At 28.8% G+C, this 25,403-nt stretch overlaps 2 protein-coding genes across 5 annotated transcripts; one reads left to right on the top strand and one right to left on the bottom strand.

Moving 5' to 3' along the window:
* Positions 1 to 210: 210 nt before the first annotated feature.
* Positions 211 to 5,854, bottom strand: LOC141532199 (uncharacterized). The gene is made up of 7 exons (XM_074250427.1): positions 5,573 to 5,854; positions 3,281 to 3,496; positions 2,823 to 3,165; positions 2,555 to 2,752; positions 2,168 to 2,495; positions 1,034 to 1,324; positions 211 to 961 (listed from the first exon to the last, which is right to left on the bottom strand). Exons 3-7 carry the CDS (start codon positions 3,114 to 3,116, stop codon positions 630 to 632), a joined length of 1,443 nt encoding a protein of 480 aa, XP_074106528.1. The 5' UTR covers positions 3,117 to 3,165; positions 3,281 to 3,496; positions 5,573 to 5,854; the 3' UTR covers positions 211 to 629.
* A 955-nt stretch (positions 5,855 to 6,809) lies between these two features.
* Positions 6,810 to 25,374, top strand: LOC141532433 (uncharacterized). 4 transcript variants are annotated; one of them, XM_074250772.1, is made up of 11 exons: positions 6,812 to 7,068; positions 9,515 to 9,721; positions 9,811 to 10,162; positions 16,524 to 16,724; positions 20,312 to 20,648; positions 20,776 to 21,003; positions 21,077 to 21,189; positions 21,452 to 22,358; positions 24,437 to 24,649; positions 24,765 to 25,106; positions 25,177 to 25,374. In XM_074250772.1, the coding sequence occupies exons 1-7, from the start codon at positions 6,962 to 6,964 to the stop codon at positions 21,145 to 21,147; spliced, it is 1,503 nt and encodes a 500-aa protein (XP_074106873.1). In that variant the 5' UTR covers positions 6,812 to 6,961; the 3' UTR covers positions 21,148 to 21,189; positions 21,452 to 22,358; positions 24,437 to 24,649; positions 24,765 to 25,106; positions 25,177 to 25,374. The 4 variants fall into 4 exon arrangements, with proteins under 4 accessions (XP_074106876.1, XP_074106873.1, XP_074106875.1 ...); XM_074250775.1 differs by lacking the exon at positions 16,524 to 16,724 and having other exon boundaries at positions 6,810 to 7,068; XM_074250774.1 differs by lacking the exon at positions 21,452 to 22,358 and having other exon boundaries at positions 21,077 to 21,171.
* Positions 25,375 to 25,403: the final 29 nt, after the last annotated feature.

Here is a 25,403-nt window from a genome sequence, read left to right as displayed (position 1 = left end):
ACTGTACTGCATTCACCTGCAATGTCAATTTTGCAGTGGCTTATTAGGGAAATCTCGGTAAAACCCAGCCAAGTACAGTCGGTCATCCACATAATGACCTCAAACCACACGAAAAAGAGGCTTTAAACTAATTATTTTAACCAAAATTAAAAATCATCTATCAAATTATTCTCTATAGTTTAAAATAAAAATCTTAACATTTATTAATTATTCTCTTTTTCGTGCCTCACACACACACACACACACACACACACACACACACACACACACACACACACCGACATAAATAAATTCAATAATCATTGTAATTATCCCAACTGTGGTCTTCTGGAAGAACTTGAACTCTCTAATATTACGACTACTAAGTGAATTTTCTGAAATTCTAAAAAATATTAATAACTACGACTAATAATGAGGCTGCCCTGTGCTAATATAATCTTTTAATTATATTTAATTAAATCTTTTTAGTTACTGTACTTGGAAATCTCAGTCATGTAATTCTTAACTTCATTTTAACTGATAATATTTATGTCTAAGAAATATATTATTAAATAGTATCTTAAAAAATTAGATTACTACAGCTCAACCTCAATTAAAATATCTTAAAATAAATTATCAATGTATTAAACTCATACTAATACCTCCAACTCTGCAAACTCAACTAAGTTAACCGCAGCCCTGCACATTACACAATCCATCTCTCGGCCATCGTCCCGTCTTGATTCAAACCATCCAGTATTGCATTGCTCACAAGTTACTACATGTCCACACGGTTGGTATCTCATAATTGGACGCCTATCTTTACAAATGCAGCACGTAGAGATTTCTTCTTCTTCTTCTTCTTCTTCTGCTTGGTCTGTCGCCTCTAATTCTATTTCTAACCTTTCCAAATTATTGTTTGTGGGTTGGTTGGCGAGTAAATTTTGATTTGAACGACGAACGATCTCATCCAAGTTTAAAGCTTAACATAAGATTTAATTGAAAAAATTTTTCTCTTTTATTAAATGAATCTACTGATTTATTGATTTCATACCTATTTCTGAGTTATTGTCTTCACGTCTCATTAACTTAAACTGAGGTGATAAATTGATGCCGGTAACGGTCATATTTTTCAAAATTGGAATTAATAATGTCCCAATTTTTTTTAAGAAATCTTGACAGTTTTGAGATTCGCCGATATTTTGCCAGAGCTTATCAAGTGGCTTACATAACTTCTTTCCAGTGAAAATATTTTTAATTTTGTATCCACTCCAATTTATTTTTTGATGCTCTTGATAATGGTCAAAATGAAAATCACATTGCTCACTACAGGACAATATTTTCTCTGAATTATAGAATACAAAGAAAATAAAAATATTAATTATTTGTTATTTTTTCAGAATTTAAAAAAATGTTGAGCTTATACTTTTCTTTTTTTTTATTTGTTTTAAAGTCCTATAAACTATTAATGTCATGAGTGACTACGGTAGGGGGTTTACTTTTGAGGTTGCAACTCGTTTTTATTTTTTATTTTTTTTTGAGCTGAGCAGAATAATAATACACTCAAATAGTGAAAATATCCATTAGTGTACGCCGGACTCGAACCCGGTCCAATGCTTTTGGTAAGAAAGGGCCGGATCCGATAGGTTACTGTGCACCTGAGCTTATACTTAAAAGTATAATGCTCCGAAAGTAAAATAGTCAATGATGATTAAAAAATGTCAGTATTATTTATAACTTTTTATCGATTAAAATGCTTATGAGAACTGTAGTTTCTAACAAATGATTATATGTCTGAACCATTACATTCTAAAATTTTAATTATTTTTATTTTAATTGAATTTTCAAAAAAAAAAATCAATCTCTTGTGATATTTGCATCTAAATAAAAAAATATTGGTAATATATTTTTATAAAACCATAAAAGTCAGAGTATAATTTGCAATTATATTGTGACAATTTTCAATATTTTACTGAATAAAAGAGTCTCGTTTTCAATTTTGAATCATTATTATATAAGTCAATCGACCAATTTTTTAATATCATCTTAATAGGTCTAAAAATTAATTCAATGTTTATAAATTTATATAAAGTTAAGAGGCACGGGGGGAGGGGCTACATGGGAAACCTTTTTACATGTAAAACCGAACCTCGTTTTGCCCCTCCCCCCTCCTTCCCAATATATTTACCAAGAAAATCCCATCCAGTGCGACCATTTCGTAAATGATTATTCATATGTCTGATTATTATATCAGAATTTTTCACTAAACACCGAGCATTTTTAAAGAAGCTGTAATTATTTACACCTACTCCGTTAATCCAATTATGAATATAATAATTCAGTAAAGCTCTAAACATTTGGAGCTGTTGATTACTTAAAGATGATACGATTGGACAAAAGTTCTCCAATATTTTAGAGGCTGGTAGAAGGCTTAATGCAATAATTTTAGCTAAAATTATAGCGGTAGGACCATCTCTGATGCTTAAATTCAAACGATTTACCTCTTTCATCATTATCTAAACGTAATTTATGATTAAAATTTAATATATTGAATATTTAAATAAAATTAACATACCATACAATGAGATAAAAATGTTCCTCTTTTGATTGCTGTTGGAAATATTTCCGCAAAAGATTTAGAGTAATCATCATCAAAATCATGAAAGATTTTTCGTGGTCGCCAATTCGTTTTTAATGATGATAATTTTTGCACTACTGCAAGACAACTCTCTGGAGTTTTATCCAATACTGGAATCCAAGCGATTGGAAAAATCTGAAATCATTTGTCATTAGCTATTTGCTCATAAATAATGTAACTACATATTATTTTTCTTTATATTTACATGATCGGCAAAATATGTTGAAATACTAATTAGTTGTACTGCGCCAAAATTTTGGGGGAGTATTTTAATGGTAGATTGAAAGAAAAGTTCATATAATGGTAATTTACTCATTAATTGTTTATCAGCAAACATAATATTTGTATGCTGATGTTCAGTATTCTTTAAGAATAAAACCTCAATTTTTCCCCGATTATGACGGGATATGTTTGCAAAGTTTTCCATTTCCATTTGCTCGTTAAAATCGTTAACCGATTCTAAATTAGGGAGTTTTCGATTTCGTTGCCATGACTGCATTTTTAATTTCACCGCATCCAGTGTGAGAATGTTAGCACTCTCTTCATGTCTGTATAAAATCAAAATATCAAAAATTTTATAGAAATCATGCGATTCATATAATTTAGCAATATTTTCATTACTTTATTACACTACACATTATAAATTCAAAACAATATACTTACAAAATTGCTATGTCGTTATATATGTTTTCAATGCTTCTGAACTGTTTTTGTATGGCAGTATATAAATCGCATAAAAAAAGAGCATTTCGATTGGCATCTTCATCTGGGTCATGGCTGTGTTCGTCTTTATCCGGGACATACGTAAAATTGTCTGGTGGAATTAAAGTACCTTGTGCGGGACAAGCATCTGATTCAGCATTAGAACAAATCAGACGACTACAACAAAAGCATTAGTAACGTATATTTATGAAATTAATATAGTGCTAACTTTATCATTTAGCCTACATTCATATCTTACTTATGTCACTTACATCGATAAAAAAAATTAAAGTAATTCTAAATTAAACTACATACTATCAATATCTTCATTTAAAATCGATTTTATCAATAAACTGGAAATCTTATTAAGTCTTCGATTTAAGTATAAAAAAAAAAAAAAACGTAAATTTGAAAATTTACATCAAATCAAGTGTTTTAAAAATATCATTGTTTGAAAATTTTCAAAATATTGGTTTTGTGATGTTATGTTCGAAATCTATGTTCTTCATTCCCACAATTTTTTTTTTAATGTAGATGTTGTACATCAATAATTATGTTGTGAACTGAAAGAGCTTGAAAATTTATAGAGGAGTATTTTCGAGCGCTTTGAGCTGGAAAATAGAAGGAGGATGTAAGGTTGATCCGTGGGTCCAACCGCTTTTCAGATTTTTTTTCTGGTTATATATGTAAAACATAATACACTCTGAGTTTGCTTGAAGATTAAGTTAACACACGAGTTAATAATTGGCTTCAAATAATTGTTGGAGGTTTAAAAGACGCCGAGCTTGTGACATGTTACCAGTATTCTGATCAGATTAAAAGTTACGGTAATAATCAAATTTGATAAAGTCACGCCTCAGAGAAAACAGCTATCTTTCCTATCTTTATCATTCTAAAGGTTCTTGATACTTTTGTTAAAAAAAACTCATGATAATAAACTCTACCTACAAAACAGAATTAGCCTTAATAATAATATATTGAATAAATGGTTTATAAAAACAATAATGATTAAAATATTGCGTAAACTTTAAAAAATTATCCGTAAAAGTTTGTAAATAATCTTTATTGGGTTACGACTTAAATATTACGATGAAACTTAAGTTTATTGGTCGGTTGAAATTAAAGAACCAATATCTATTGTAATTAAGATTCATAATTATAAAAAAAAAAAAAAAAAAAAAAAGAATGAATATAATTACTTTCATAAAAAGATAGAGAAAGAATGTGATGTTGTATAGTAGCGCAGAACTTGTCATTATTATGTAAACATTAACTTAAATTTACATTTTTCAAATTTAATGTTTTGACAGACGAGAATTTTTCACCGATACCATAATCTTATTTACTTTATTTATTTTAATAACTAACAATAATTATTTTTAAATTCATAAAAAAGAAAAAAATAAAAAAATTTGTAAGAAACTTGAAAGAGAAATAATTGTAACAAAACAGCGTAGTTAATAAGCAAGTTGTAGAGTTATTTATATTATTTTATATTGTAAATCTGCTACGCGAGTGATCCCCATACATCTCTGTAAGCGCTCGGTCATATAAGTCACGTGATATCAATATAGCAGCCACAAGTATAAAAAGAACGCGCAGATCAGTTTCCACGTTTTTTTGCTTTTTTATTAATACTCTTTGTTCTATTAGTATTTTTTCTGGTTGCTCATATTAACGGTTTACGGCAGTTAATTGCTTAAAAATACCAGATTTATTGAGTACTACAGAGTAAACCAGGTCCTATTAGGAATTAATACAATAATAATCGTATTATTAAAATTAATTTAGTCATATACGTGTTATTTGAGCGTTACTCAAGTAATGCTCACTCAATACGCGATATTAAGAATAAAAGTGGCAAAGTGTTATATTTTTGGTTAATAAAATACGATTCAAGTTAATTGCATTGACAAATTTAATTCTTCCTACACCTGCCCGCCTCCTGAGAATACATATTAAAGGTCATCCGAAGTCACTTCATCATGTTGACTGATACTAGGGTCCAGACCAGACTGACTGCAAGGATCCACCAAGGTCCCATCTATCTGGACACCAATACCGAACGAACAGATTAGGATAAGTTTTAGTATTAGTTTGGTAAGGCGAGTTCGGGTAATTTAAAGTCTCTTAGCCAGAGTTTTGATTCACGAAAACTGCAGCCTTAGATCAAATATGTAGTTGAACGTCCACCCAACGTAACAAAATATACTTTGCAATTTGAATAGTTTTAAACATAAATAATTCGCTTACCGTTTCCCTTTTTTTAAATATCTTCCATAACGATATCGGTAATTATGAAATATCCTATCTGGTAAAGACTCAATCGAGCTTTATGCAGGACGTCGACGTCTTTGATTGATTTTTCAAGGTTCACCACGATCAACCATTTTTGATAGATTAAAATTTTTTTTCATATTTTTAAATTTAATATCAATAAATTGACAAACGCTGTTGTATATAAGTATTTAACGGAAAAAGAATGTTTGTATTTTCAGAACATAAGACAAACTAAGTAAGCGCTCTCAGACTGACTGACTGTGGATCGTAAGCTCACTGCTCAGTCGACTTGGTTACAAGTCGTTCATTTCCGTATCCCTACCTTGTGTATAATAAAACAAAACATTCGTGTGTATGAGTATATTTATGTTTGTGTGATCTTATGAATTTTATTTTCATATTTATCTTTTTTATTTTAAGTATTCAGTATTTCTGTTATCCTGTGTATATTAATAACAATTGAATTATGTGAAATTTGTTAAATTTAACGTAAATCGTACAATAATTTGAAAAAAAAAAATAATAATAATAATAATTATTTTTTTAATTCTTAAAAAAAAAAAAATAATGACTATAGTTGATCAGAAAATTGAAAAGAAACAATAATTACAGCAAAACCGCGTAGTTAATAGTTAGATTGTAAAATTATTTATGTTAGTATCTAATTTAAATCTATGTATGTAAATCGAGTGAATATTTTTCTTATTCAATTATTTTTATGCGATGTTGTAAATTTTTACGTGAAGACTTTTTATAAATAATTTATCTGCAATATGAATATTTTATATATATTACAGAATTTTTATAAAAGTTATTATTTTATAAGTAATTTTATTTACTTTCTTTATATTTCATTAATATCGATTAAAATATATTAATTATATTTTCCCTAGCTAAACTAACAACCGAGCTATCAAGGTCTTTGCAAGAAACTTCGTTTTCATTAAGTTCAGCCCAATCGTCCATTTCTCACAAGTCAAACGTTTAGTAGCTTGGGCATGAATTATAGTTTTTTGTAACTCTTAAATGTACTGCGCATGAACGAAGATTTTCTGTTCAGAGTAGCTCCTCCCTTCACATAGTTGTTTAACCAGTAGATAGGTGGCCTCATCACTACTACTTATATACCCTTTCTATACAGATGTGTAATCGTGAATATCAGGCTTCTACTTCCCCTCCACTGCATTCTTCTTCGACTCATTTTAAACCAAAGCTGATGCTGAACGCCAGTGTGAGTCTGTGAGTTCGTCAGCCGTACGTTTATTACATATTTATTGGAATTAATCAAGACTTCATCGCTTGATTTTCGTTCTAACTGCTAATTAAAACTAAAATTTTTGCATTGTTATTCATAAACTAGTGATGGATAAAAAAGTATTTTATCGTAGTAACAAGCAGCGATTAAAAATTCCTGAAAAAATTATCGACGGCTTCGGGTACAATTGTTATCGCACGTGTGAGAATGTAAGGTATGTTGAACGCACGGAAAATTTAGTTAAAATGAAGAATTATATTTTTGATATTAATATTGATATCTTGATCTTAATATTATCTACTTATATGATATTATCTTTTTATATTGTGGAGAATGACGAACAAGTATTACTTTTATTGTATGAACCAGTTGAATTTATTATGCCTTTTTTTTTTTTTTTTCCATCGCGCGTGCTATTTATTGTATACATATTTATTGACGTATATTTATATATGACGCTCTGTGAGAAACATTGAAAAAAATTTTTGCCTTGTGATAAATATTTTAGTATTTACAATTTTTTTTTTAATTTTACTCGATACGTTTTTCCGAAAAAAAGTTGGGTATTTATATACACACATGCATATACTTTTCAGTATTTTTTAAAATTTATTTTAATATTTTTTTGTTAACTACAAGTAGATCAAGGTCATTCTTTGTCTTAATACGTCAAGAATAAAAATCGGAAGAACAATTCTTTTCGGTGCGATTTTGAAACAATTAAATTCGATTTCTACGTAGAGGCATTTTTTTTTGGGATTAACATTCTATTAATATACACTATAAAAATAGTTTTCGAAATATCTAAAAATTTCGTCTTATTAACAAGCACAATTGTCTTTCAAAATAATTTGCAAATAGTACATACAAATTTTGATACATTTTTGAATTTCCAAGTACATATTTTAAAATTTTACAATGCATATTTTTTTTTAATTTCAACTAAATATATTCTGAAGTATTATATACTGTTTGCAATAAATTTTCAATGACAATTATGCTTGTTAATAACTTCACCTGAAGTTATCTGAAGATTAAAATACGTTTATAAAAATTGACTAACGAGATTTATGAAGTTCTAAAATATTTATGTTTCTTATTAATATAGACAATAAGAATTTTTATAATTTTCTGATAATCGTGATAACTACAAATACTTATACATCTACTTTAGATGTTCCAATCATTGGAAAATTATCAATGTAATTATCATATTTTACAAATTTTCAATAATAAAAATCTTTTAAATGTACTATAAAAATAATGCTAAGAATATTTGAAAAATTTTTTTTTGTTAATGTACGATCTAAATTGGATGTATTAGGTCTTTTTTTATACTATTCAATGTTAAATTTTATGTTTACAAATCTTCAGTATAAATAATGATAATTAATTATACTATTACGAATATATTGCTGAAATCTCTTTTAAAACTAGAAGTTTTTTAATTTTCATCACGTTCGTCTTCAAAAATTTTTAGATGATTTTTAACGGCGTATACATTGCTTATAATCAAATTATCGAATTGAAGCTTAGTTAACTTTCTTTTTTTCCGAGTACTTAGCAAATAAACAATACCAAGAAAATATCCGTGTAGTTGAAAAATGATATTTTTGCAGTAAAAAGAAAAACGTTCAAGCAAAAAACGAGAAAAATCACCGTTTCATATAATAGCATGTTCATATAACATAATTAGAAGTATTAATTTTTACACCCGGGATACAGTTTTAGACAGATACAAAATTTAACTTGACCTAACAAAACAATTTTGAAGAAATCAATTGTGTTGAACAAGATCAAAGTTTGAAAAGTAAACTTTATAAGTTCCACAATATTTTATTTCATATAAAATTTCATTTATTTTGATCAAAGACAATCAAGTTGTTTATAAATTATTTTCTCGGATCACCATTTTTTTTTCTGGAATTTTTCATGTACAATGTATGAATGAGATTTTCTTTTTAAGAGTGTTAAGTACTGTCCCGCATCCATTTGGTTAACCAATAGGCTGATTTTATAAAGAATCATTTGTGGATAAAACGTTTCAACAAAGAAATAAAATTTCTCAACCTAAAAAAACCGTTCTCATTGCAGTATACACATTCAGTAGTTCTGGCGTTCGGTCAGCAGAGATTTGAACGGAACTTGGCGCCAGATTCTACCAAACTCTGTGGATTAACTAACTAGTTCCTACACTAATATAATTTACTTAGCTAATTCCCACATTAGCACAATACAACTTAACTACACTAGTACCTATCATACCTGGTTCCCACACCAGCGATTATTTACGGTGGTCGAGCTCACCCCGATTGTGTGTTACACACAATTTTACACACACACACACACACACACACACACACACACACACACACACACACACACACACACACACACACACACACACACACACACACACACACACACACACACACACACACACACACACACACACACACACACATTATACATCTTCAAGAAGTTTTTCCTTCAACATTTGCTGGGGGTTTTCTCATCTCGGGGCAATAAATTATTATTATTTATCCCTAAACATATACCGTAAAACAGTGCCTTAGCGTCCCATGATTACAATATACAGTTCGGTAATTTTTTCTCGTTAATCTAACAGTAAATTTTAAAGAAAATTTCTTTCCATGCAGTTATGTAAGGTGTTACGAACGTTCTTCCAAAGGTTGTTATGCCTGTGGTAAAATTAAAAATGGTCAATTAACACTATCTGTCAATCATGACCATGATAATGACCCCAAATTAGAATTATATGCTGTTTTTCAAGAAGAGCTGTACAATGCTACAATATCACGCCCATATCGATCTCCACGCTTAATTTATGATCACTACAGTCCGAGGTAAATATATCTGATAGAAATATAATAATTGATTTATGTTTTTAATATAATGAATTGATAACATTTTTTTTTTTTTTCATAATAAATAGCCATTACGAAGCATCCAGAATTTATACTTGGGCTAAAATGCAGCCGTTGATGGACATTTGGAAACGTCGTGATCGATCTCATCCTTATCCACCAATTCCTCGTGATTTACAGCATTACGTGACTTTACTTGGGTTACCACAGTATAATCATCTCACAGTTTACCCGCAAGGTCAATTAAGCTTTTCAACGTTAGAAGTACCCGACAACAGTTTTTTAACCATTTTTTATGATTTAAATTTCGTGAGGTCAATATCAACGAGTACTTTATTGATGGACGGAACATTTAGAAGTACGCCAAAAGAGCCCAAAGTTTATCAACTTTTTACAATACTTGTATTGACTAATGATAAGGTATGTTTATTTATCGATAATATCTTTTTTAGTAGAGTTCATAAAAATTTAAATATTGCAGCCGTCCTCATGGCGCAACTTTTAGAAAATTCAGCCATTTTCTGACTCAGTTTGTCGAGTTGAGTCAGAAAATGTAGTTTGTTCAAAAATTTATGTATATATGTATATATATCTTTATATGATATAACGCGGCTTGTCAGCACGATAGCGTTTTCAAGTTCTAATCGATTCTTCTCAAACTCAACATTCTTTATCTATCAATAAAGACCAAGGTTAAATTCGAAAATGAGCTTAATCGGGCGAGTAATTTGGAAATGACAGGATTTTAAAATTTTGAAAATCGTAAAAATCGATGTTTTTACCTTTTCAACTTAGTTTAATTTCTGAACTAGACAAAATATTGAAATTCGATTAATTGCATCGTAATGCTCTTTTGATAAGCCTCAATTTTTACTCCTCATAAGTGGTAATATCCTCAATATTACTCTTTTTCGAATTCGTTGAAAGAAACAGTTCTACTGTTGCTGCCGTTTTAGAATTATTGGCTATATTATAGTTTAGACATTATGTAGATTGAACAATCATGATATTGATCAATCTTTCGTGTTATGTATTCGGGTAGGTCATCAGTAAATCAGTCACACAGATTTATGCATCACCCATGAGGTACTGTCGAAAATTAGAATAATGTTTGGCTTAAAATTTAACTGAATTATTGAATTTATCTTTAATCATTTAATTCAGTTATATATTATTATTTATATTATTTTATAAAAAATAAATTTCCTTTATTTGAGAAATCTACTTCCATTTCGGCTGCCGAATGGTCTTTTTTTAATTATAATAAAATAACATCTTTTAAAATCATTTGTATTGTTGTATCATAGTAGCGTTTGTGTTTAAAGTTATTTCGAATTACTTACAGATTTTGAAAGAGATTTAATATAGACTAAAGACTTTTTGAGGCTTATTGTATCCTTAATTTGATTCCAAAAGTAAATAATTCCAAAAAATATGAATTCATTTTTGCCACCCTTAATACACAGTGATTCTTAGGGAAATGTAAATTTTATGCACAAGTCGTTCTTTACAAATTAATTAGCCGAGTAAAAAAATGTTGATTAATTTCACATGTTACTGATGGATTATTGCCCTGCTTTTCTGAGTTTCAAAAAGCGGTCAAAAATAGATTTAGCTTGAATATTATATTATATAAAAATCTGAGAATTACTTTAGAGCATTGTATCTCTACAAGCTTTTGCATCTAAGCAGAGATCCTATTCTTAATGCCTGAGTTCAATACTAAAATTGTTAACTTTTTATCATTAAATTTATTTAATTTAACTGAACAAATAAATATTGAATTAACTTAACTTTAATGTTGCAGATTATTTTTTTTCTTTTAATTAAAAAATAAGATTTAAAAAATTTTTAATTACATAAATTGGATTGTTTATAATATGTTTTTATAATTAGATTTTAATTTATAATAAAGATGTCATATTTATTGTGTATCGAGCTACCTGCCAAAAACCGGGATACGGTGCCGTCTATGGGTGATCGGATCATATTCATCAGAATCTCGGAAGTTTAAGATACGTGCATAATATAAGTCAATAAAGGGCGTCGGCTACTGATCATGCGCAACGACTGAAGGGGAGCGAAGTCGGTTCGCCGCGTGCCAGTAAACACCAGTTGCTCTAGAGACACATGAACTAGAATAGCATTCTTAAAACTATCATAATTCTCTCGTGAATTCAATTATATACAATCTTAACAAAGGATTTCGGTCTTGCTTGCTTAATATATCATTTGTATATATCATATATCATTTATAATTGGGGGTTATTAAATAATTATTTCATAGTTGGCCAGATAATATTACTTAATTAAAACTAAATTCACGGGTGTAATCCATACATTCCGTAGCAAAAAGGCACGAAGTCACTGGGCTATTGTCTTTCGAGGCATAGATACGCTGTTTCAGATTATAACGCAGTTTAACTTATAACTTCTCAGTAACTTACATATTGTTCATTACGACGCTATTGCTATAGAATCTTTACGCGCAATTAATAACTAAAATTAGATTAATTTCTCGATTATTTTGTAGAATCAACATCAATTTATCTAAAAGCATTCATAGTTAGCCCCCACGCTAACAAATAATCAATTGATTTGTCTCCTGCTAATCAATTGTGATTTATTTATTACGACAACTTTAATCTGATTAGTGCCTTGTGAATTCAGTATTACTAGTTTCTTACTGGTAAACGAATCTAATTCCTATACTAATAATATCAGTTCGATTAGCGTCTTGCTAGTCAATTGTTATGTAACGGATAATTTTTGAGTGTTTTTAAATAATAAAAAGCACTATAAAATGATACTACTGCGACACGAACGTCCCCGTTGCTCGAATCTGAAGCTCGCCGAAGTCCAGGGTCAAACGGGGATTACCAAAAATATACCAAGATATAAAGTAAAAGCCAAAAACAAACTCAGTTAGATGTAAATAACATAAATAGAGTAACTAAATCTAAAATAAACTCCAAAAGTCCAACAGGTTATGATAAAGAATATAATAGATAAATTTATTTATCAAAATCATTTAAATAAATTGTGGACAAGATTTACAAAAACTCACGTGATACAAATTTAGGTTATATTAAATCCCAAAAGCTAAATAAAAAAGCAAACAATCTCCAAAATAAACTTTCGTCGGTAATCGCAAGGATCCGATTAAAACTGTCAAAACTGGTCTTTTCAAGACAACTCTACACACATTCTTGCTCCCGTGAGCGTCCCAAAATCGCGAGCTAAAACTCCAACAACTAAATACCCGCTCCCCAGGAGACTAGCCGTCACCCCTGGGCCTAAACAGCTACCCTGAGAGCGAATGGAGAATGTCCTCTTCGCCCCCACCTACACGGCTTATGATCACCTACTGGATTTTTGACAGATGGTCAAAAATCCAGGGAAGTCAAGTCTTGTCAAGAGTTTCAGAAGTACTTACCAATGCTCTAGGCGAGCCAAGGTAATGTCCCTCCAGGAGTTATTGGCGGAAGAATATTCACCACAATAACACTCTGTCCCAAGACTTACTTTTCCATGATAGTTATAAAACGTTTAGTGAAAATTATCACTGCCGTACTGATAATCAAGAAGGTTGAGCTCACCCCTACCGCTTATTTCTCTCGAAATGTGGCAGTGTACACAGTGCACTTACACATACATACTCAAACACATAATACAGCGTTTGTATGAATTTTTCGAGAAGGTTTGTTTTATCTCAGCTCTCGTTAGGATTTTTTCTCCTCCGAGGACAATAAATTTATTGCATTCCCCAAAAAACATCACGCATAACTTATTTCACTGCATAAACCTAAAATATCATAAAAAATTACGGAAAATATTCACATTGAATATTTTCCGACAAAACATATATAATACATACATCATTACACTATTTAATGAGGTTGTTCTACAATTGAATAAATATTATGTTTAGAAAAAGTTTAGCATAAATCTAATAATATTTGGATTATAATTTTATTTATTAGTGATTGTTTAATTTTATGTGAAATTATAAATAACGAATAATAGTAATACATGCTGTTCTAAATTTCAAAATTTTTGTGAAAAATTGAAAATATTTTAAAATCACAAACAATTTTTCTAAATCACAAAGTATAATATCTCCTAAAAAATTGGTCTCAAGTTATCTTTTCTCTTTCCATTGTTATACGTAATAGAATGTGTTCAAATTGTATCAAAAAATCATTCATACCATTCAAAAATCATTTATTAATTATAATAATATGAAAAAAAAAAACGGTTTTTCATAGAATAATAACTTCTGTAAAAATTTATAAGATCTCTTACATTAGAATAAATTGTTCAAAAAATTAATTTAATATTAAATTTTTAATACATCCTGTAAAAAGTATAGTAATAATGTCTATTATATTCTTATCATAAAATTTTACAATTCAGCATTCACTTTATTTATTGCAAAAGAAATAGAATTAAGGTCAAGTGAAAACTTCTGTCATTTGCTTACAACATAATTAATATTTAACTAGGCAGAAAATCTGAAGATTATTATTTTTTTTTTGTAAAGAAGAAGAAGTTATTTAATAAAACTATAATTATTATTACAATTAATTTGACGATTTTTACAATTGTATGAATTTGTTCGTCTAAATTTGCCATAGAAAGTTCATTGTGTATAATAAAACACTTACATAATTCTATGAGTAAACAAAAAGAAAATGATGAAAACTATTCCTATACTATTATAGGAACTATTCTTATATCATTATGGGAACTATTATCATTATTAAGAGTCTGAACATCGTGGATGCAACGTGGTTTCATAGTGCTTTAACCATAGTATATAGTCTTGGGCAATCAACTGACACACCGTGGTTTTTCGTAAAGTCACTGTGGTCATAGGCAGTGGATTCATTGTGGTATTTCAGTGCTCTTACCACTTTCAATACTCCTGAACAATTAATTAAAACACCGTAGTTTTTTTGTGGAGTCGCCGTGATCATTGATGGCGAAACCACCATAGATTCACTACGATAACTTTATAAATGCATAATTTACACCGTGAAAATACAGAGTACCCACAGTGGCCAAACAGTGAAAATATCGTAATCCTACCCTAAATACTCGGTGGTTCCACTTTCACGGCGGTTCCACCGTAATTTTAAACCGCTAGGGATTGCTTGTAATTTTAACCGAATTTTGTGAAAAGAATCAGATTCCTTGGTAATTATAAAGAATGGAATATAGATTGATAATTCAAAAACTTATAACATACAAAATCATCAATTCTTCTAGATACGGTTTTTAGACCAGTTAAATCGCTGGTGAACATTTTTCGGACTTTTTTCTCAAAAACTCTGAAAAAGTCTTTAGAAGTCTTTTAGAACTTAAGATAAGTCTTTTTTAGAGTTTTTCAGAGAAAAGTCCGAAAAATTTTTACAGGGGATTAAATATTTTTTTTGAAGAAACTGTAGGTTTTTCGGCTATATGTTAGAAAACTTTTTTTTTTCATTATGAAATTCTTCATAAACTTGTAACAGAAAAAAAATAAAGTGCGAAAACTTTGTTTGTGATAATTTTTATGTCGTTGGAAAAAATTTTACATTTGAGTGATACATTATTTGCAGCTTTGAAGTGATGATACTGTGTATTTTTAATCGTTACAGATTGCTCATACCTCAATTTATAATTTGTTTCATGAGAGTCATGATCTGCTTGAGTACAGAAACCAAAATTAATTTTTTTAATTTTAATTTTAATTTTAAATAATAATAACTACAGAACACGTTAAAAAAACCTTTTTTTTTGATTAAATAAGATTTCTCAGAAAAAACTCGTTTTTCTAACGAATTAAATGAATAAGAGCATGGTATTCACAGGAGCACTGTAACGATTAAAAATACACGCAGTATCATCACTTCAAAGCTGTAAATAATGTATCACTCGAATGTAAAATTTTTTCCAACGACATAAAAATTATCACAAAGTTTAAAAAAAAAAATAAATGCAAGATCGATATGTTTATAACATTATAATATGTTTAAATTTTTTTTTTTTTTATTGATAAAAAAATATTTTATTCACTATGTGTATTTTTTTCAATAAAATCATTAATTAATTAACATTTTTATTAAAAAAAAATAAGCATTGTTTCTTATTTATAATTACTGAGTAAATGTAAAGATAAATCAGGGACGCGCAGTAGCGCTCTGTACCGACAGCGCTCGTCGCCCGTCATGAATAATTTTTTTTTTGTTTAATCTAATCGCGAGCACTCAAATTTTTTTGCGGATTCTGTTTCTTAAATGTTTGATGTATAATATCAAGAAAAAAAAATTCGATTTTTGAGGGAGAAGTGATTGAAATTTTCATTTGTTAACTTAAAAGTTAATTAACGATATGGAAATGAATAAATATTTTGAACTCTTATTCATTTCATTTAAATACAAGTATTCAACTATAAATCCTGAAAATTTCATTAGAATATCTCCAATAGTTTTTTAATTATCGACTTTTTAACTAAAAGTCATAAAAATTTTCATTCAAGAAAAAATTATTGTTAAAATGAAAATTATTAAAAACTGTTTGGGAGATTAATTGTTTATAGTTAATACTTTATGAAAAAATACTAATACCTGAATTCGATAATCAAGTGGAAAATGGGGGGTCCAGTTGACGAGATTTAGTTCATATATCATAGTAATCTAAAGTTATGAAAAATGTTCATTATGTCATTAAAATTACTATCTGTTGTCATAATTATCAATAATAAAATAATAATAATGTTTTTTTATTTTTTATGAAGGCTTTACCGGTGTGTTGGATGCTTATGCAAAAGAAATCAGCTGCTGCACATCAGATTGGTTTGCAATTTTTTAAAACTCAGGTGGCCTCTCATATAGTTCCCGATAATATAATGACGGACTTTGAATCTGGTTTAAAAGCTGCAATAAGAATCATATATCCGGAAGCGAATCATAATGGTTGCTTCTTTCATTTCTGTCAAGTAGGTTCAACTATTTATTTGAAAATAACAAATTTTTTTTGGGCATTTCAATGTTGGTACTGATGAAAGTATTTCTTACGAGAAATTATGTAATCTGAACAAAAATAGTTTCACTGTAAAGAAATCGCGCCAAGTCCACGTTCACAAGGCTATTAAGAAAAAAATATTTTTTTTTCTTTTCAAAAAGATATAAAATAAAAAATAAAAAAATCCAAGTAACCGATATGATTGGATATGATTTTTGGAAATAAAAAAAAATTTTGTTGTAAATTTAAAAATTAAAAGAAACATTTTGGAACGTATTTAATGTGCGTGGTTGCAAAATATTTCACTTTTTATGAAATTCGTAAAATCTATCTACTAGGACTTGAAAAAAATTTGGAGTACACAATGACGCACACCAAGTACGTTCCAAAATTGTTTCTTTTAATTTTTAAATTTACAAAAAAATTTGTTTTAATTTCCAAAAATCATATACAATTATATCGGTTACTTGGATTTTTTAATTTTTAATTTTATATCTTTTTGAAAAGAAAAAAAAATTTTTTTTTCTTAATTATCTTGTGAACGTGGACTTGGCGCGATTTTTTTTATAGTGAATCTGTTTTTGTTCGGATTTCAGTACGTATAATAAAAATTGAAAATTTTTAATATATATTTAATACATTTCCGCCGGCAAACTATTCCCTTTAAGCTATAGTATATTTAAAAATAATTCTTGCGCCACCTGGCGTGTGTAAATGCAGACTGTCAAATATTTTTTTTTCACTGTAGTTTCTCATCTATTGAAAGATTACCATGCATTCTCGAATTATTTAGTCTGTGGCATGTCACTTTTTACATCGAAAGAAGTTAAAACCTAAAAATCTCGGTCGCTATAGTTTGTGCTGATCATTTTTAATAATTTTAAATAAAAATTATCAAGATAATTAATAATAATCAATTAATACGTGTAATAAAGAACATAAACTGCTATTAGAAAATATCATTTAAAAAAATAATCAAAATAAATTTGAAAAAAAATGTACACCTCAAAATACCATTCTGAGAACGGAAATTGGCGGCAGACTCTACCGAGTCCGTTGATATCAAGCCAATCAAACGCTGCGTTTGATATATATAGATATAACCATGTAAAATTTTATAAATTTATTGTATAATGAAAGAGGTCGTAATTTATGATTTTATATACGTAAATACCTCTTAGATAGAAGATTTCAACACATATCAAAAAAAAAAGAAGCTGAAAGTTACTCAGTTATATTCAATTTAATTAACTTGACTGTGAGTTAATGTAAATTTGAATGATTTTAAAATTATGGTAGTATCAGAAAGTATCGACATATTATGTAATATTTTTTTTTTTTTTTTTTTTTTTTCAAAAGTATTCAACAAATTGTTCGTCTATAAAAGGCACAAAAAAAAAGTAGAAAAAGAAAAGAAATTTAAGAAAAAAGGGTGTCATTTGGTCCACTTGTGACCAAATTATAAGCTTTTGAACACTTATAAATATTTAAATTTACAACTGGATTACGTTACATATTTTTTTTAAATCCACGTCTTTTTTCTTAATAATTTATTGTTTTTTCAATTTCGAAATCCTGTATATGTAGATCTTAAACATTTTTAGAGTGATAATATGTAAAATAAGTTAAAATATTTTTTGTCCCGAATTCAAAATTTTATATATTATTAAGGATAATGGGAATTTTGAATGTCTATAGATATAATTATTATGATTCATTTAATTTCTTCGTAAAGTTCTTTTTCAGGTTCCACTCAGAACTTAGTTATTTGAAGACGCGTCATTTAAAAAGTTTATAATGCTACTGAGATTCAGCGTTTACCAGTCGGCCGTGTAGCGATGCGAGTAGCTCGTATACGTCTGGCGAGCGATAGGTCCTGCGTTCGGTTCTTGGTTAGGGCAAAGCGATTTTTATTTATTTCTTTCTTTACGAAGCGTATTAGGGTAATTTGACATAATAATCCTTTCCTCCTATCTCTCTACTCCTTAATCTGTAAAAACTGGACAGTAAATAGTCCCTGTTCGAGGAAAATTACTCTCTCGAATTTGGGAGATGGTTCATTTTTTTTTTTTGTTAAAAAATTAATTTATATATTTTTTTCTGTTCATAAACGAAATTTATAGTAGTAATAATTGTTAATGACAAATTTTTATATTAATGACAATTATTATTAATTATTACTACTTATTGTATATAACAATAATAATTATTATTCATAATAATTATTATTATTGCAGTGATGAAAACAAAAAAAATGGTATATTACACCCCGAGGGAAGAAAAGTAAGAAATGTCTCAGAGCACATGCAATTGTTGGCCGAGGCGGAGCCGAGGTCAACAAACATGTGATCTGAGGCTTTCTTATTCACTTCCCGAGGAGTATATACTATTTTTTTCCCCGACGAAGGCGTAAAGCGGAAATTTCGTTTAGCGCAGCGGGGCTAAAGTTGACGCTTTACGTCCGGAGGGGAAAAAAATGAATAAATTGGATTTCAGTTGGATTTGAACCCGGATCCCTAAGAATTTCAAAATTTAATTCATTATTTATTATTATTATTATTATCTTTAATATTATTATTTTTTCAAGTCTGGTTTGACCGTAATTGTGGTAAAATGGGACGAAACTCCACTAGTTACGGTGAAACCAGTCCTCAGTTTAAATGAACTGTCAATACAGTGCCAAGTCTGTTTTGACCGTAAAATTGAGATAGGAAAAAATTACGGTTAAAACGGAACTCAAATTTCGATTCGGGTTTATACATAATTGTATCTAATTGTATAAGATCCATTTTACTCGAGAATAGTTTTTACTATGGAACTTGAGTAAATTTTATATATTTATACTAAAATGCGAGATAGATTCAATGGAATATTTTCACAGTATAGGGCTCCTGAAGTAGTACTCAGATATCCTGCTACATGTTTCATTTCAAAGTCAAGATTGCATTTAGTGATCGAATTAAATGAAATACTTTAGACAGGATGTTGAATTATCTTTTCTTTCGGATCTAATACTGCAGATACAAAAAGATAACTATATTATTCAGTTCTTAATCTGGAGATCCACAGGCATTTTCTGGTGAATCAATAAAGTTTTTCTAGTTTAAGCTAAAATTTAAATTGATATGATTTAGATGCACTTGAATGAATGAGGTGGTGACTTTTCTGGGAATGAAATGCATTTAAAACCAAGGTGATTTAGCATTCTTGTGAATTTATTCAAAATGCAGCCCTTTCTTCTATTCCTCTATCTTTCAAAAATCATTATTAAATTTCTTTCCATACAAGTTAAAATTCACTTTTTCAGTTTAGTGAATGTAAGTTTTAGGGTTACTTATTTGCAAGTACAAAAAGCGTTTATTAATGCTATAATATTCAATAATTACTTGAATGAAACGAATACCATTAGTGTATAGCAGTTGCTATTTGTAGATAAACTTATTTTTTAAAACTGAACATGGTTTAAACTGAATTATTTGCAGTTATAATTGGAACAATTTACATACGGTAAAAATGAGCCTAACTTACGATAAGTTTTTTATACTAATTTTATGAATACAGGCGCTGATAAAAAGATTAAAAAAAGATAAGCTATTTGAAGCTATAAGAACTAGGAAGTATGACCAAATAATTATACGCAAGTTCATGGGATTAGCTTTTTTACCAGTAATTGATGTCATACGCGGATATCATTGGTTGTTAAACGCCATTCCTGAAGATATAAAAAATAGACTTTATCCGTTTATTGCGTATTTTTATGATGAATGGATCGTTAGAACGCCACCTATTATGTGGAGCATAATAAATTTGGACAATCGGACTAACAACTTCACCGAAAGTTATAATAAAAAAGCGAATTTTCGGTTTGGAACTCATCCACCAATATGGAAGTTTACAGGTACAAGTAAAGAAATCCATTCCATTATTTAATACATCAGCATTTTGAACAATGTATGATTAATATAATGATGCAATATTTATAAATATTTCACGTAAAAAAATTTAATATAGCTTTGGGTTTTTAGAAATACTCACTAATCTTCAAGCAATAACACGAATTGAATCAGCATCATTAGAAGATGGACAAGATATAATAAGACAACGTCAACTACCCGAAGAAATTTATCGAGAATCAAAAATTAAAAAAATTTGGGAATTATACAATGCAGGAACATTAGATTTTATACACTTCTTTGCCTATATTAGCAATGTTTCAAATGCATTCCGAGCAAATCGTTATTTTGATGTAGAAGGTAAATTACAAAAAAACGTATAATTCCTTAAAAAGTATAAAGATAAAAATTAATAAATTATATTTTATTACAGGCAATCCTGATGACAACAATTACGCTCATTTACCAATTTTTCTGGAAGTTGACGTCATGGATCTACAATAAGTTCAAATGGCTGTGGTTAAATTAGTTGAGTTGGAGGAATCAGTATGAGTTTAATACATTGATAATTTATTTTAAGATATTTTAATTGAGGTTGAGCTGTGGTAATCTAATTTTTTAAGATACTATTTAATAATATATTTCTTAGACATAAATATTATCAGTTAAAATGAAGTTAAGAATTACATGACTGAGATTTCCAAGTACAGTAACTAAAAAGATTTAATTAAATATAATTAAAAGATTATATTAGCACAGGGCAGCCTCATTATTAGTCGTAGTTATTAATATTTTTTTAGAATTTCAGAAAATTCACTTAGTAGTCACGGTTTAGTACCTTTTTCATGAAAAAAATATCACCTATCGGCTATTCTCAACCTGTCAACTTTAAAGTTAACAAAAATATAATTGTTTTGATTTATAATTGAAAAAACTTACAGAAAACAATTACTGTATCATTGAATAATTATAACATGCACATATTACTCATAATATACATACAGATTTTATATTACAACAATTCTAAAAGTCTGTTCAACTACTGGTCTCATTTTTACTGGATACTTTACCATAGTAATTTTTTTTTTTTTTTTTGAGACCTCGATAAATAATTATGATTTTTTTTTTTTAATTATTCTACGATTTACTTTAAATTTAACGAATTTCATATTATTTTTTTAAATTAAAAAGATAAAAATAAGACCTGCGAAAAAATTAATTGTTCAAGTCGTTATCTAGCTATGAGCTTTAGTAATATGTGCTTCTATATTTTTAAACGGGCGATATAAATCAACGCATAATATGAGAATTGGTAAGATCACACTAACATAAATGTACTCATACGCACGAATGTTTTGTTCTATTATACACGAAGTAGGGATACGGAAATGAACGACTTGTAACCAAGTCGATTGGGCAGTGTGTTTACGACACTCAGTCTGAAAGCGCTTACTCAGTCTGTCTTGTGTTCTGAGAATACAAATATTCTTTTTCCGTTAAATACTTATATACAACAGCGTTTGTCAATTTATTGATATTAAATTTAAAAATATGAAAAAAAATTTTAATCTATCAAAAATGGTTGATCGTGGTGAACCTTGAAAAATCAATCAAAGACGTCGACGTCCTGCATAAAGCTCGATTGAGTCTTTACCAGATAGGATATTTCATAATTACCGATATCGTTATGGAAGATATTTAAAAAAAGGGAAACGGTAAGCGAATTATTTATGTTTAAAACTATTCAAATTGCAAAGTATATTTTGTTACGTTGGGTGGACGTTCAACTACATATTTGATCTAAGGCTGCAGTTTTCGTGAATCAAAACTCTGGCTAAGAGACTTTAAATTACCCGAACTCGCCTTACCAAACTAATACTAAAACTTATCCTAATCTGTTCGTTCGGTATTGGTGTCCAGATAGATGGGACCTTGGTGGATCCTTGCAGTCAGTCTGGTCTGGACCCTAGTATCAGTCAACATGATGAAGTGACTTCGGATGACCTTTAATATGTATTCTCAGGAGGCGGGCAGGTGTAGGAAGAATTAAATTTGTCAATGCAATTAACTTGAATCGTATTTTATTAACCAAAAATATAACACTTTGCCACTTTTATTCTTAATATCGCGTATTGAGTGAGCATTACTTGAGTAACGCTCAAATAACACGTATATGACTAAATTAATTTTAATAATACGATTATTATTGTATTAATTCCTAATAGGACCTGGTTTACTCTGTAGTACTCAATAAATCTGGTATTTTTTAAGCAATTAACTGCCGTAAACCGTTAATATGAGCAACCAGAAAAAATACTAATAGAACAAAGAGTATTAATAAAAAAGCAAAAAAACGTGGAAACTGATCTGCGCGTTCTTTTTATACTTGTGGCTGCTATATTGATATCACGTGACTTATATGACCGAGCGCTTACAGAGATGTATGGGGATCACTCGCGTAGCAGATTTACAATATAAAATAATATAAATAACTCTACAACTTGCTTATTAACTACGCTGTTTTGTTACAATTATTTCTCTTTCAAGTTTCTTACAAATTTTTTTATTTTTTTCTTTTTTTATGAATTTAAAAAATAATTATTGTTAGTTATTAAAATAAATAAAGTAAATAAGATTATGGTATCGGTGAAAAAATTCTCGTCTGTCAAAACATTAAATTTGAAAAATGTAAATTTAAGTTAATGTTTACATAATAATGACAAGTTCTGCGCTACTATACAACATCACATTCTTTCTCTATCTTTTTATGAAAGTAATTATATTCATTCTTTTTTTTTTTTTTTTTTTTATAATTATGAATCTTAATTACAATAGATATTGGTTCTTTAATTTCAACCGACCAATAAACTTAAGTTTCATCGTAATATTTAAGTCGTAACCCAATAAAGATTATTTACAAACTTTTACGGATAATTTTTTAAAGTTTACGCAATATTTTAATCATTATTGTTTTTATAAACCATTTATTCAATATATTATTATTAAGGCTAATTCTGTTTTGTAGGTAGAGTTTATTATCATGAGTTTTTTTTAACAAAAGTATCAAGAACCTTTAGAATGATAAAGATAGGAAAGATAGCTGTTTTCTCTGAGGCGTGACTTTATCAAATTTGATTATTACCGTAACTTTTAATCTGATCAGAATACTGGTAACATGTCACAAGCTCGGCGTCTTTTAAACCTCCAACAATTATTTGAAGCCAATTATTAACTCGTGTGTTAACTTAATCTTCAAGCAAACTCAGAGTGTATTATGTTTTACATATATAACCAGAAAAAAATCTGAAAAGCGGTTGGACCCACGGATCAACCTTACATCCTCCTTCTATTTTCCAGCTCAAAGCGCTCGAAAATACTCCTCTATAAATTTTCAAGCTCTTTCAGTTCACAACATAATTATTGATGTACAACATCTACATTAAAAAAAAAATTGTGGGAATGAAGAACATAGATTTCGAACATAACATCACAAAACCAATATTTTGAAAATTTTCAAACAATGATATTTTTAAAACACTTGATTTGATGTAAATTTTCAAATTTACGTTTTTTTTTTTTTTTTTATACTTAAATCGAAGACTTAATAAGATTTCCAGTTTATTGATAAAATCGATTTTAAATGAAGATATTGATAGTATGTAGTTTAATTTAGAATTACTTTAATTTTTTTTATCGATGTAAGTGACATAAGTAAGATATGAATGTAGGCTAAATGATAAAGTTAGCACTATATTAATTTCATAAATATACGTTACTAATGCTTTTGTTGTAGTCGTCTGATTTGTTCTAATGCTGAATCAGATGCTTGTCCCGCACAAGGTACTTTAATTCCACCAGACAATTTTACGTATGTCCCGGATAAAGACGAACACAGCCATGACCCAGATGAAGATGCCAATCGAAATGCTCTTTTTTGCGATTTATATACTGCCATACAAAAACAGTTCAGAAGCATTGAAAACATATATAACGACATAGCAATTTTGTAAGTATATTGTTTTGAATTTATAATGTGTAGTGTAATAAAGTAATGAAAATATTGCTAAATTATATGAATCGCATGATTTCTATAAAATTTTTGATATTTTGATTTTATACAGACATGAAGAGAGTGCTAACATTCTCACACTGGATGCGGTGAAATTAAAAATGCAGTCATGGCAACGAAATCGAAAACTCCCTAATTTAGAATCGGTTAACGATTTTAACGAGCAAATGGAAATGGAAAACTTTGCAAACATATCCCGTCATAATCGGGGAAAAATTGAGGTTTTATTCTTAAAGAATACTGAACATCAGCATACAAATATTATGTTTGCTGATAAACAATTAATGAGTAAATTACCATTATATGAACTTTTCTTTCAATCTACCATTAAAATACTCCCCAAAATTTTGGCGCAGTACAACTAATTAGTATTTCAACATATTTTGCCGATCATGTAAATATAAAGAAAAATAATATGTAGTTACATTATTTATGAGCAAATAGCTAATGACAAATGATTTCAGATTTTTCCAATCGCTTGGATTCCAGTATTGGATAAAACTCCAGAGAGTTGTCTTGCAGTAGTGCAAAAATTATCATCATTAAAAACGAATTGGCGACCACGAAAAATCTTTCATGATTTTGATGATGATTACTCTAAATCTTTTGCGGAAATATTTCCAACAGCAATCAAAAGAGGAACATTTTTATCTCATTGTATGGTATGTTAATTTTATTTAAATATTCAATA

The sequence above is a fragment of the Cotesia typhae genome, unplaced genomic scaffold, assembly GCF_013202065.1.
Source record: "Cotesia typhae breed Kobodo isofemale line unplaced genomic scaffold, CoteBio_Ctyphae contig_59, whole genome shotgun sequence".
Taxonomy (NCBI): Eukaryota; Metazoa; Arthropoda; class Insecta; order Hymenoptera; family Braconidae; genus Cotesia; species Cotesia typhae.
This window is presented reverse-complemented; position numbering and strand designations above follow the sequence as displayed.

What these genes read in the sequence shown, in the direction of transcription:
- LOC141532199 (XM_074250427.1), bottom strand. Translation starts at nt 3,116, where the DNA reads ATGCAGTCATGGCAACGAAATCGAAAACTCCCTAATTTAGAATCGGTT. An exon ending in CATTTTTATCTCATTGTATG is followed by an intron (nt 2,496 to 2,554) that starts GTATGTTAATTT and finishes AATTACGTTTAG; the next exon opens with ATAATGATGAAAGAGGTAAA. An exon ending in AGACAATAACTCAGAAATAG is followed by an intron (nt 962 to 1,033) that starts GTATGAAATCAA and finishes TCTTATGTTAAG; the next exon opens with CTTTAAACTTGGATGAGATC.
- LOC141532433 (XM_074250774.1), top strand. Translation starts at nt 6,962, where the DNA reads ATGGATAAAAAAGTATTTTATCGTAGTAACAAGCAGCGATTAAAAATT. An exon ending in TATGATCACTACAGTCCGAG is followed by an intron (nt 9,722 to 9,810) that starts GTAAATATATCT and finishes CATAATAAATAG; the next exon opens with CCATTACGAAGCATCCAGAA. An exon ending in TCGTTATTTTGATGTAGAAG is followed by an intron (nt 21,004 to 21,076) that starts GTAAATTACAAA and finishes ATTTTATTACAG; the next exon opens with GCAATCCTGATGACAACAAT.